The 13,728-nt window shown below is 38.4% G+C and overlaps 1 protein-coding gene across 1 annotated transcript in view; it reads right to left on the reverse strand.

Annotated features, from left to right (window-relative positions):
- Positions 1-13,728, reverse strand: part of LOC150078024 (C-Jun-amino-terminal kinase-interacting protein 4-like) — a 518,865-nt gene that overhangs the window by 103,265 nt on the left and 401,872 nt on the right. Inside the window, exon 23 of the mRNA XM_090385183.1 lies at positions 9,014-9,162. Coding sequence (XP_090241309.1) covers positions 9,014-9,162 — 149 coding nt within the window. The remainder of the gene's footprint in view (positions 1-9,013; positions 9,163-13,728) is intronic.

Genomic DNA, 13,728 nt, shown 5'->3' on the forward strand with positions numbered 1-13,728 from the left:
ACGATCACCAGTATGGATTCCGTCAGTGTCGATCCACTGGTGATATTCTGGCTTATGTTACCCATTTATGGACTAATTCAATGGAAAGGTTCGGTGAAACACAAGTAGTTGCTCTTGACATCTCAAAGGCTTTTGATCGTGTTTGGCATAAAGGTCTTCTAAACAAGCTTCCATCTTATGGTTTGCCAACTGTTTTTAGTAATTGGTTATCCAGTTTTCTCTCTGATCGCTCACTGAGGGTGATGGTAGATGGCTCTCTGTCTTCTAACTTCTCCACTAATGCCGGTGTCCCCCAAGGTTCAGTTCTTTCCCCCACTCTTTTCCTCTTGTATATCAATGACCTTCTTCGATTGACTGGAAATCCTATCCATAGTTTTGCCGATGATAGCACATTACATTCATCTTTCCATTTTGAGAAACCTTGTCCTGCTCAATCAGCTTCAACTTCTCGAAAATCTGCTACCAATTCCTTCAAGTAATTCTCCAGTGGGGCAAAGACAACTTAGTGATTTTAACCCTTCTAAAACTCAGTCTTGTCTTATATCTCGCAAAAAGGATTCTTCTGCTCCTATGCTTATCTTTAGTGACACTCCGATTTCTAGGCAAAATTATATATCTCTTTTGTGGATTACGCTGACTTCTAATCTCTCTTGGCACAAACATATTACAAATATTGCTTCCTCTGCATCTAAAAAACTTGGTTTTCACTTTCGCTCTCGGCGTTACTTTTCTTCCAAACAGCTGCTTATTCTGTATAAATCGCAAATCTGCCCTGCCTTGGAATATTGTTCCCACCTCTGGGGTGGTGCCCCCAAAACCTCTCTCAGGCTTCTTGATTCCATTCAGAAGATGGCAGTTAGGTTAATTAATGATTCATCTCTAACAGTCTCTCCACTCGTTTTCTCATAGACGCACTGTTTCTGCTGCATGCCTCTTCTACAGATACTTCCATGGGCACTGTTCTTCCGAATTGGCTTTTATAATTCCTGCTCTCTCTTTCAAAACAGTCCGAACACATGCAGCCACCAGCCAACATCCATTTACTGTCCAACTTCAAACCCACAGAACCAACTTTTCATCTTCCTCATTTATTCATTCAACTGCTGTTTTCTGGAACAACCTTCCTTCATACGTATTTCCTGAAAATTACAATCTAAAGAAGTTCAAGTCTAATGTCAACAAATATCTTCTTTCGTCTTCTCAACCTCCAACCCAAGCACGGTACAAAGTACTATAGGTTCTGATACCTCTTGTGTTTGGGATTCACATAAAAAAAAAAAAAAAAAGAGATTGAGTTTTAGAAAGATTGAAATCAACTAAGTTGTCTTTGCCCCACTGGAGAATTACCTGGAGATCGGCATTTAAGGAATTGGTAGCAGATATTCGAGAAGTTGAAGCTTATTGAGCAGGGCAAGGTTTCTCAAAATGGAAAGTGCAATGCAATGTGCCATCATCGGCAAAACTATGGATAGGATTTCCAGTCAATGGAAGATCATTAATATACAAGAGGAAAAGAGTGGGAGAAAGAAGTGAACCTTGGGGGACACCAGCATTAGTGGAGAAGTTAGAAGATAGCGAGCCATCTACCATCACCCTCAGTGAGCGATCAGAGAGAAAACTGGATAAACATAAGATGGAAGTTGTTTAAAAGACCTTTATGCCAAACACGATTGAAAGGCTTTGAGATGTCAAGAGTAACTGCTTGTGTTTCACAGACTTTTTCCTTCGAATCTGTCCATAAATGGGTAACATAAGCCAGAATATCACCAGTGGATCGACACTGACGGAATCCATACTGGTGATCATTGATCAGTCGGAAGGTTTCTAGGTAGTTTAAGAGTTGGCAGTTAATTGATTTCTCCATTACTTTAGAAAGAGTAGAAGTAACTGCAATGGGATTTTAATTGGATGGGAGGGATTTGTCACTCTTTTAGGAACTGGTCGAATATGAGCAAATTTTCAAGCAGAAGGAAAAACTCCCGTGGAATAAGAAAGTGAAAAAAGGAGGCAAAGAACAGGAGTAAGTTCAGAGCACAGGATTTGAGAACAATTCAAAAAATAACATTAAAAATACCTGGCGCTTTCTTAGCATCAAGATCCATCAAAATCCTTCTGATATGGTTACAAAGGAACTGGATGCAAAAAATAATTTTGATATCATATATTTGGATTTCAGAAAAGCTTTTGACACTACTGTGCATGAAAGACTTTTGAACAAATTGGAGCAGAATGGTTTTAAAGGTAAGTTGCTACAACGGATAAAAGGATGGTTGAGTGATAGAAGACAGAGGGTGGTAATTAATGGGTGCTGCTCTTCGTGAACTAATGTTATCAGTTGGGTCCCACAGGGTTCGGTGTTGGGTCCTCTGTTGTTTTGTAAATTTATCAATGATATTGATGAAGGTATATGAGGCTTAGTGTCGAAGTTTGCAGATGATACAAAGGTTGGCAGGGTTGTTAATGAAAGTAATGGCAGTGTGCTACTGCAACAGGATCTAGATAATTTGGGTAGATGGGCTAAGAAATGGCAACTGAAGTTTAATCTTGACAAATGCAAAGCACTGCATATGGGTAGAAGTAACCCCAGAGAAATGTACCAACTGTGTGGTACTACACTTAAGGTGATAGAAAATGAAAAAGACCTGGGAGTAATTGTGCAGTCAGATATGAAGTTTTCTGAGCAATGCAGACAGGCTGCCAGGTCAGGTCATGGGGTTTTGTCAGTGATATATAGGCATTTTACTAGCAGGAAAAAGGAGGTGATTGTCCCTTGCATAATGCAATGGTTAGGCAGACCCTTGAGTACTGCGTACAGGTCTGGAGGCCTCATTTTAGGAAGGATGTAGATTTCCTTGACTGTGTACAGAGAAGGGCAACAAGATTGGTGAGGGGAATGAAGGGATCCTCTTCCCAAGAGAGGCTTAAGTTCTGCAAATTGCAGTGGCTGGAAATTAGGCACCTGTGCAATGATCTGATTGAGGTGTATAAGGCCTTGAATGGGTTGAGCACGTTGAATTCTGATGGGAAACATCCACTTGTTCAGATTACGAACCTAAGGGGGCATATATTCAAATTAAGAAAAGACAGATGTAGAATAGATGTGCGGAAATTTGCCTTTAGCCAGCGAGTGGTTAATTGCTGGAACTTCCATTTGTCATTGTGGAAGTTGATAGGTTAAATAAATTTAAGGACGAACTGGACAGGCATTTGGAGGGAATGGTGTGTTTTTTTTTTATTTTTTTTTGGCTGATGCTGCATAAGCTTATACACTTGCTTTTTTTGCATCACATGCCACTACTACTACTACTTCCTTTTCGCGGAAGACCAGAGGAGGCATTGAATAGAGTGTTTTGGGAAAGGTGGGAAGTGTTTTACCAAGTTCATTAATACATGAATTGGAAGAAAAATGGGATGCTAGCAGGTCAATTTTATCCTTGGCTGAAGTGACAATAGAACCATCTGGTTTTGACAGAGGTGAGAGCAAAGATGAGCAAAAGTTGCGGCCAATAGCTTTGGCAAGAGACCAGAATGCTTGGCTACAACTAGGGCAAGAAGCAAGTTTTCTACTCTTAGCCTGTTCAAATTCTAGTTTGGACTGATTAATAATTGCTTTACAATTGTTGTGAGCTTTGGTGTAGGCAGAAAATGAAACTGAAGAATTGGAAACAAGCCAATTACGATATGCAGCATTCTTCTCTTGAACAGCATCAAGATTTATTGATGACTTAGCAAATGACTTAGCATCAAGACTTAGCAAATTTATTGGAAAACCAATGTTTAGATAAAGGACGAGATTTTAAAGTGGAGTATGGAATAAAGGATTTCATTCCTACAAGAATAATTTCACTGACACGATCTGAGCAAACATTGACATCAGAAGTTCAGAAACAGTAATCCAACCAAGTAAAGACTTCACAGGAGAGATTGCTTCTACAGGGATGGGATACACTTAAATAGAAAGGGTGCAAGAATATTTGCTGATGCTATCAAGGCAGTGTTAGGTGGGTCGGAAAACTGCTAGCTTGGGGGGGAGACAAAGACCAATAGATTGACAGTAGCCACTGGCAGAGGTGAAAGAGAATCCTGCACTGCTTCTATTAGAATGAGCAGAAGCCTGAAAAACAAGATGCATGGTATTTCAGAGACTGCTGGGAGCCATTGCGGTACAAGTAAACACATGGGTTGTGTTAGGGTAGCTAAGAATAGAAACAGGTGCAGGTATACTTGCGTGTACACCAATGCTAGGAGTTTAGTAAATAAATTTGATGAATTTGAGGGGTATTGCTCAAAACATCAAAGGCAGATATTGTTGGGATATCAGAGACGTGGTGTCACACAGATATAAGGGATGCAGACTCTGCAATTTGGGGAGTACAACGTCTACAGAAAGGATAGACAGGATAGGAAGGGGCAGGGGTTATGCTATTAGTTAAGAAACACACAAAAACCAAGGAAGTGAAGCCAGTCGACATCGCTGGACAGTGCAGTGTTGAGTCAGTTTGCTGTGACATAAGCATTGGGAGATCAAAATTGAGAGTAGGAGTGTGCTATAGGCCTAATGACTCTGATGAGTATAATAAGGAACTGTACAGGGAAATAGAGTGGGCCAGTAAATCAGAGAGTCTTATAATGGGAGATTTTAATTTCCCAGATATTGACTGGAATTTGGGGGCTGGTTACTCACGCACTAGCAGGGCTTTTGTGGATTTATTGGATGATTGTTTTCTACATCAGCATGTTCGGGAGGCAACTAGAGGGAGTAATACTCTTGATTTGATTATCAGCAGTGATTCTTCATGCATTAAGAATCTGCAGATAAATGAACCACTAGGTGGCAGTGATCACAGTGTGCTGAAGTGGGATTTACTCAAAGAGATAACTACCATTAGGGGTAAAGGGAAGGGTTACTGCTTCCGTAAAGGCGACTATGATGGACTGAGACAGTATTTAAATTCTATACAGTGGGACCAACTGATAATGTTACCAACAGCAAATTCAAAATGGGAAGCATTCAAAGAACTTATCTTGGAAGCTACTAGGCTTTACATACCAACTAAGAAATATTGTTCAAGGTTTAGGCCAAAATGGATGTCAGATGAACTAATGAGACATATGGCAGAGAAGAAAAATGTATGGGATACTTACAAATTAACACATCACACAGAAGCCTATGATAGATACAAGTTGATATGCAACCAAGTTACAAAGGAGGTTAGGCAGGCGAAGGCAGATTAAGAGAAATCCTTGGCAAGGGATGCAAAGAAAAACAGCAAAGAGTTCTTTACTTATGTAAACTCTAGAAGGAAGGGGATGAATCAGATTGGTCCACTTGATATTGATGGGTCAACTGTTGATGATCCTGCTCAGGTAGCTAACAAACTAAATGAATATTTTGCATCGACATTCACACATGAGGAGTTATTCAGCAAGGGGATGCTAGAGGTGTATTCAACTCTAGCAGTAAGCTACAGAATCTTGAAATAATTGGGAGTAAAGTGGAGGAGAAACTGTTGAAGATAAACACAAGAAAGGCACCCGGGGTGGATGGGATCTATCCAGTTATATTAAAGGAGGCAGCAAAGGAAGTAAGCAAACCCTTAGCCATAATTATGAGACCTTCCTTGGACTCAGGGGAGGTACCCATAGATTGGAAATGTGCAAATGTGACCCCAATTCACAAAGGAGGATCAAAGGCTGACACAAGTAATTATAGACCTGTGAGCTTAACTTCTGTTCCAGGAAAATTAATGGAGGCACTGGTTAAAGAAGCACTGCAGGATCATTTAGACAAGACTTCAGTTATAGCTCAGACACAGCATGGTTTTGTTAAGGGGAAGTCTTGCCTGACCAACTTGATTGGATACTATGATCCAAAAAAGAACTGGATGCAGGGAATAACTTTGATATTATATACTTGGATCTTAGAAAGGCTTTAGATACTGTTGCACATGGAAGACTGCTACACAAATTGGAGCAGTGTGACATTGGAGGCAAATTGCTGCTATGGATAAAGGGGTGGTTGAGGGGGAGAAGACAGAGAGTGGTAATCAATGGACACTGCTCATCGTGGACTAATGTTATTAGTGGAGTCCCTCAGGGCTCAGTGTTGGGTCCATTATTGTTTTCTGTATTTATAAATGATATTGATGATGGTATATTAAGCTTAATGTCCAAGTTTGCAGATGATACAAAGGTTGGCAGGGTTGTCAAGGACACTACTGACACTATGCTGCTGCAACAGGATCTGGAAAGGTTGAGCAGATGGGCTTCGAGGTGGCAAATGAAGTTTAACATTGACAAATGTAAAGTACTACACATGGGAAACAGCAACCCCAGAGCAACGTATCAACTCTGTGGTACTACACTGACAGTGGTAGAGGGACTTGGGGGTGGTTGTGCAGGCAGATATGAAGTTCTCTGAGCAGTGCAGACGGGCTGCAAGAGTAGCTCATGGAGTATTGTCAATGATATACAGGAATGTTTCCAGCAGGGATAAGGAGGTGATTATTCCATTGTATAAGGCAATGGTCAGGCCACACCTAGAGTACTGTATACAGGTCTGGAGGCCTCATTTCAAGAAGGATGTAGAGCTGCTGGAACGAGTACAGAGAAGGGCAACAAGATTAGTGAATGGAACAAAGGGGTGCTCTTACGAAGAAAGGCTTAAGTTTTGCAAATTACAGTGTCTGGAGACTAGGCACCAGCGAGGTGATCTGATAGAGGTGTATAAAACCTTGAATGGTTTAAGCATGCTCAATGCTGATGGGATTCTTCCTCTAGCTCAGAAAAATCACCTGAGAGGGCATAAATTCAAATTGAGGAAAGACAGATGTAGGATAGACGTGCGGAAATTTGCCTTTAGCCAGCGGGTGGTTGGTTGGTGGAACAGACTTCCATCCCTTGTGGTGGAGGTTGATAGCCTAAATAAGTTTAAGGCTCAGCTGGACAGGTATTTTACCCGAACAGAGGGGTGAAGTGGAAGTGGATTTTTTTTTTTTTGGCTGATGCTGCATAAGCTTGCTTTCTTGCATCAAATGCCTCTACTAATGCTAATGCTAAGGATAGAAAAGAAATCTCGCAGATCATTCCATTTTGCATTCTTGTAATGCCAAACAACACAAGGTTGGGAATAGCTATGAGATAAAGGCTCCATTGGAGAAGAGACAATCACCAAGTTGTGATCTGAGGTGCCTAAAGGACCACTCATTTCGACCATGAACTTAGAAAGGTTTTTTGTAAGAAAAAGATTAAGCTTGTTGGCTGTATGGTTAGGATTGTCCAGTATCCTTGTAGGTAAATGAACAATCTCTGCAAGGTCATTAGTAATTGCAAAAGCCTCAGCATATCGACCAGCTGAGTAAGTGTGACTAGAAAACAGAAGACAGCTGGAATTGTGAACATTAAAATCATCAAGAAAAATTACCTCACTGTTAGGAAAGTTGGAGTGGAGAAAGTCAAGTTGCAAAGAGAGGAAGTCAAAGAGCTCCAAGTGATTTGTGGAGTTGGGAGAACAGTAGAGACAACAGACGAATCTGACACATTGAGGTAGAGAGATTTTAAGCCAGAGAAGATCAAAGAGAGGAGATTACAAATTACCAAGTCTCTGACAGGGAATATTGGAATGGACATATGCACAAGTACCACCTTTGAGGCGAAAGGAATCATACAGCGAATAATTTGGGAAACTGAGATCAGCATAGTTGAATCAACCGATAACTGAGATTCTGTCAGAAAAAGTACATGGGGCTTGGCGGACTGCATGTGGAAATGGACATCATTGAGATTAGAATTGAAACCACGTATGTTTGTGAAACGAACTAGGATGTGTTTGGGAGGTTTAGATCTTTTTGCAGATAAGCTTACTCTATTAGTTTGACAATTCGTTGTGTATTCAATAGTAAGTAAAAGTGGGGGGGGGGGACATGCTGTATGAAGTAATGAAATTTTTTTTATATGGTATACACATGGTAAAAATATACTTCAGATCCTTGACATAACATGTGTTTGGGAGGTTTAGATCTTTTCGCAGATAAGCTTACTCTATTAGTTTGACAATTCGTTGTGTATTCAATAGTAAGTAAAAGTGGGGGGGACATGCTGTATGAAGTAATGACATTTTTTTTATATGGTATACTCATGGTAAAAATATACTTCAGATCCTTGACATAACATGGCCTTGAAAATGCCCAATAAGCTTCCAATAAGCAAAATGGTGTTATTGCACCGGTTGATGAGAGTCACTACCACCTAGTACTGCCTAGTAACATAGAAGGGTGGCATTCCTCCATGTGGTGTGGGCGCCACACCTCGACCTCTGCTTACATTGGTTCACACCTGGGTGGTCACCCACCATGTACTTGTGCATGGAGGTTATACCCAGGATTACTAACAGTCCCACCATCGTGAAGGTGCATGCAGAGGATTTGGCTGTCACAGACCATTCGAACTTCGCCGAAATTGTGTCCGCTTGACTTGAATATCACCCGAATACCAGTTCCATCAGCGTTTTTAGACACCCAGGTAGCAAGTACAGTTTGTCTGGCTTATCTGAGAGAATGTCTGTGACAACCTCAAGGACCATAGCCTGTTGTTAAGGCCTGTTGGCATAAGTTTTTGTCTGACAAAAATGATTTTTGTATTGTTTACATATTATTTATAGTACACTTTTTAAAAATTATTAAAAATTTATTACAGTTCTTTTTAAAAATAATAAAATATTCACTATAAATATGATGTTTTACATTTTGTAAAAACTGTGGATTAGATAACAAAAAAAAAAAAGTTAAATATTCATGAACAGCTATACAATAAAAGTTTAAATCTGTGATGAGTAATCCTTATTTGCCCATATACAAAAACAAACATTCCTGCTGATTTCATTCGTTTGATTAATATACCAAATTTGAAAGTGGCATAAAATTTATTCTGGAACCATTTTACAAAAAACATTTTAATAAAAATTATTCCCAATTCTTTTATTTTAATAAAATATTTGAATTTACTAAGACCTAACCTCAACTGAGAGAGTTTTTGGATCCACTATGTGAATTCTGTTTCGATAACCACACCAAATCTTATTATGGACTGCAATCATGCAGCGTATTGAGTAATGAGGATGTCCCAAATCCAAGATGTGGTAATTGGTAAGATCCCACTGGCCATCTAAAAATAAATAAATATAAAAAAATAAAAATCCAATTATTTTATTAAGCTTTTACAATATTCACACAGACATCAATCTGTGAAAAAGTAAGTATAGCACATGTAGGTGACAAGTTTTTTTTTTTTTTTAAAACAAAATAAATGAATTTATTTTCTTTTATAATTCAAGGCAACTTTGGATTTGTGACATCAGCAACTATTGTGCTGCACCTGTAAATACATTCAGGTAGGTTTTTTTTTTTTTTTTTTTTTTTTTGCATGAGGGAGTAAATTCTTCATGGGGGGAGGGTCTTGATCCAAGATTAGCTAATTTGCAAACATCTGGGAGGTTGCAATTTTTCACAATAATTAGACACCAATATTTTCACACAAAATGACACTTTTCCAAATAGTGCAAGATAGTGACATTGCAAATTATCAATTATGAAAGCTTAAATAAAACCAATTACAATAACAGAGCAACTGACATAAATATAAGATATATAACCAATAGAAGGATTAAAATAGCTCTGGAAATGAATGGTGCACAAATTATGACAGTCAACTACTGGTTGGGGGCAAAAAAAAAAATGTGGCACATGTGCCGAGCATGCATGGTAGATGGTTTTATGTGAAACATCCTTTGCGTTTCTTTTAGGTTCATACATATTGATTATGAAAGAAGAGCTTTTGAATTGTAAATATTTTATTGATCAATCACAAAATTTCCATAATTTCACAGCTGAAAGACAAGATGCAATGGATTTATGATAACTAAAGTAAGAGATGTATATTTGCAATTGCAATGTATCTAAATGTCTCTGGAAAACAGCATCAAATAAGGTATCTGATCTTGTAGTTGAAATTGGGGGATCAGTGTTTAGAGGTAGACAGAACATTTTCTGCAGGAAAGTAATCAACAGTTCAGTTTCTTCCAATCCGAAGTTAATATTGAAATCACTGCTCATGATCATGGGCATTTTATGTAAATCTTTCTTTAACAGCGCTGCAACTTGAATTGAGTACGGCAGAAAAACGAAATGGAGTCAATTATAACCTGTATGTCACTGTTAGGAGACATACAGACAACTGTTGTAAGTATTACTTGGCCATTAGGTAACAAGCACTCCACTGTACATATATCACCAACGGGCTGAACACAGACTGTCGAACCAGTTGTTTGTTAATAGATGACATCAAAGTATGGCATAACAATGTGCACCTCATCCATCTTGTTGTGATATTTTGCGACTCCAGCTGTCTGGTTTCACGCTTGAATTGAACCACGCAATGAAATTTTAGGATCCTGACACTCTTGTTACTGTCTAACCAAGTCTCAGATAGCAGCAAGACTTGGCATCGCTGTGTAACAGTGCCGGTGAGATCGGCATGATGTGCCCATAGGTTTTGACAGTTGAGTGAGAGAACCGAGAGTTCCTTCCTATTGCAGATGAATTTGAGCAAGCTGTCCTGTCTTGCTTGTAGCTGATTAGTGGTGAGCCTGGAAATCTCTTTTGTAGATCTATGGTGGATGTACCGTTTCTGAGGCTGTGGTAGAATCTCTTGCTTCTAGTCAGCAAGATGATGTAAAGTCCATTGATGTCAGTTACGTGCAACAGATTGACATAAACCAGCTGCTGTTCGTGCCCCTCTTCGGACTGTAAACCACTGTATAGAACGTCTCACCTTGCTGCTTGTGTATTGATATTGCACAAGACAGTATGAGAGGAAAGTGATTTCTTTTGGCACAGATTGTGCAGTTCATGTTGTGAGTGTCGTGGCTGAGCAACTGATGTTGTCTGCTTCCATGTATTTGGCTGCCTTCTTATGAGCTTCCATTCCAATCTTAGGCGAGGTGGTAAATTCGAGCCACAATTCTATCTATCGGTTTTATTCTGCTTTGTATTCAATCTTGGATAATTTACCCACGTTGCCATTAGCAAGCCCATCCGTCACATCCACATTGGTAGTGACGATACACGGCTTTGCGATGACCAGTGGGAACTTAGTGGTGAGTGTCACTTATCTGCCAGTACTGATAACCGACATTTTGTTTCTGGCGAATGTGTGCTTCTTGCTTTGCATTTGTGCAATCCAAGAAGATGTCTTGCGCATCTTCTTGGATTGCACAAATGCTTGTGTATGGAGGTTATACCCAGGATTACTAACAGTCCCACCATGGCGAAGATGCAAGCAGAGGATTTGGCTGTCACAGATCATCCTGACTTCACCGAAATTGTATCCACTTGACTTGAATATCACCCGAATATCAGTTCCATCAGCGTTTCAGACTCCCAGGTAGCAAGTACAGTTTGTCTGGCTTATCTGAGAGAATGTCTGTGACAACCTCAAGGACCATTTGTCACATAATCTGCTATTAATTCTGTTAATTTAGCAAAATTAACTAGATTATATGACAAACAAGGTTGGTATTAGGGCAAATTATAATAGCTTTATTCTGTTTTTATATTTTTATCATTCCTTTTCTATATTGACTTTGTTTTAAAATGGCTTAACAAAGTCAACACAGAAAAAGAATAATGACAATGTCTTAATTCTATGTCATTTATTATTATTCTAGCAGCACACCCAGAAGAGATTTTTTGATGATCGTGCATATTGTTGATGCCTCTTAACTTCAGATAATGCTAAAAACTATATAAAAAAAATTAATAATCAGGCAGCTGTGTTACTTCTACAGCAAGAAATACTAGATATATACCAGAAGTGAATGACATTATTCCTAATAATAGGAATAATGTTTACACAGATTCACTTTATATTTTTACTTGTTTAAAGTAATTTAATCAGTTCTCAAAGTATATAATCATGAGTGATAGCTTTCGATTTAGAAGTTTTGATGGATTAAAAACTCATCAAAATATATGCATTTTATTCATTCATCAATAATTGAGGAAGAAATATAGAAAATTACAAAGGGCCAGGGGTTAAAGCTTTTGTTACATAACACTGGAGGGGACGAACTGCTCTTCCAAAGACTTATGGAGGGACACAATGTTAAAAAAATTATATATATTTATATATTGTTTTGCTTGATTGGAAGGGTGAGTAAGTAACATAAAACTCGGCAAACCTTTGGCCTTTCTGATCTACGTACTGATGAAATAGCAATTAAATAAATCATTGATAAATCAGAAAGAATATACTGAAAAATATCGGATTCCCATCTGTGCATAATTTCCAACTATTAAAAAAAGAGATTACCTCAATTTTTTTTGTGGAATGCTTCTAGTCAATTCTCTCCAAATGTAACGAATAAAATAAGATGAAAAAACGAATTAATGAATTTCCTCACTCATAGAGATACACCACCAAATTCGACATGCAATGGAATCGAAAGCCGAGAGCCCCGACCCCAAAACACATCAAACCACCGCAGCAAGACCATGAGTGTGAGAAGACATGTTGTCAGAATAAATAATTAAAACTGCTTCTGATAATAAATAATTAAAATCATGATTAAAAAGATTAAAATCACTATTAAAATTTGGATGAACATTGAAATTAAATGAAATGCACAGCTGTTTCCCTTCCTTAAAATCGACGAAATTTTTTTGATAAAAATGTCGACCTCAGATCAGACGAGACGACCCGCTGAATTTAAGCATATAAATAAGCGGAGGAAAAGAAACCAATCGCTGATCACCATGTTCACAGGATGGGAATATTGCGAAGTATTTGTGTGTATTTGGCTCTTAAAATAGAGATTATTTGTATTGACACATGCGTAAAAAAAAAAAAAAACCCAGAAATCCAAGGTTAGGTAAGGACGTCGCACACTGATAGAATTTTCACGTAGTTTCATTTCAAGCGTTTTAGCAAACAATAATTTTAAGTAATTGTGTTGTATGTTTAAAATTTCCGCTTCATTGAATAGGAATACGTGACCATCACTGACCGCATGAAAGGCCAGCTCCGACGCATTTGCACATGATGTGCAGACGGAACAGCATGTTGCTTGATATGCAAATCTAAAGTACAGTGAGTGGACCCCTCGTACAATGAATCACACTGACTACATGAAATCTTGTATACAAGATCATTTCCTTTGCTGAGCAAGAAGTAAGAACTGTGATATTTTAATATATTATGGAGCTTCTGCATGGGCCTGGCTATAATTTTGAATTCAGTATATCTAAAGAGTTTATTGAGCTGCCTGTATTGTTCGGTGTATGGTATGGAAATAGTGTTTTTTACTGGTTTTATTAATGGGTATCGTATTCGCTGTTTTATTTTAGCCTGTAATCTGATTTGATTTATAACGGAGTGAGGGTAGCTCCTATTTAAAAACCTGTCGGTTAGTGTAACAATTTCTAAGTGTAAGGTGGGTTCAGAAGTGGAATATTTGTAAGCTTTGATAAACTGGTTAAATTTAATGGATCTCTTATACATGAATAGATGATAACTCCAGTAATGCAGGTACACCCCCGAATTGGTGGGTTTTTGGTAAATGCTAAATTGGATTTTCTGCATGTCACGTATTAGAATGAAATTTAAATTCAGGGCTTTTGTTTCTATCTGTTCTTCCTCCAATGTAAAATGTAGTCTTGTGTGAATATTGTTGAA

The sequence above is a fragment of the Mastigoproctus giganteus genome, chromosome 11, assembly GCF_048544385.1.
Source record: "Mastigoproctus giganteus isolate SK-2022 chromosome 11, ASM4854438v1, whole genome shotgun sequence".
Taxonomy (NCBI): domain Eukaryota; kingdom Metazoa; phylum Arthropoda; class Arachnida; order Uropygi; family Thelyphonidae; genus Mastigoproctus; species Mastigoproctus giganteus.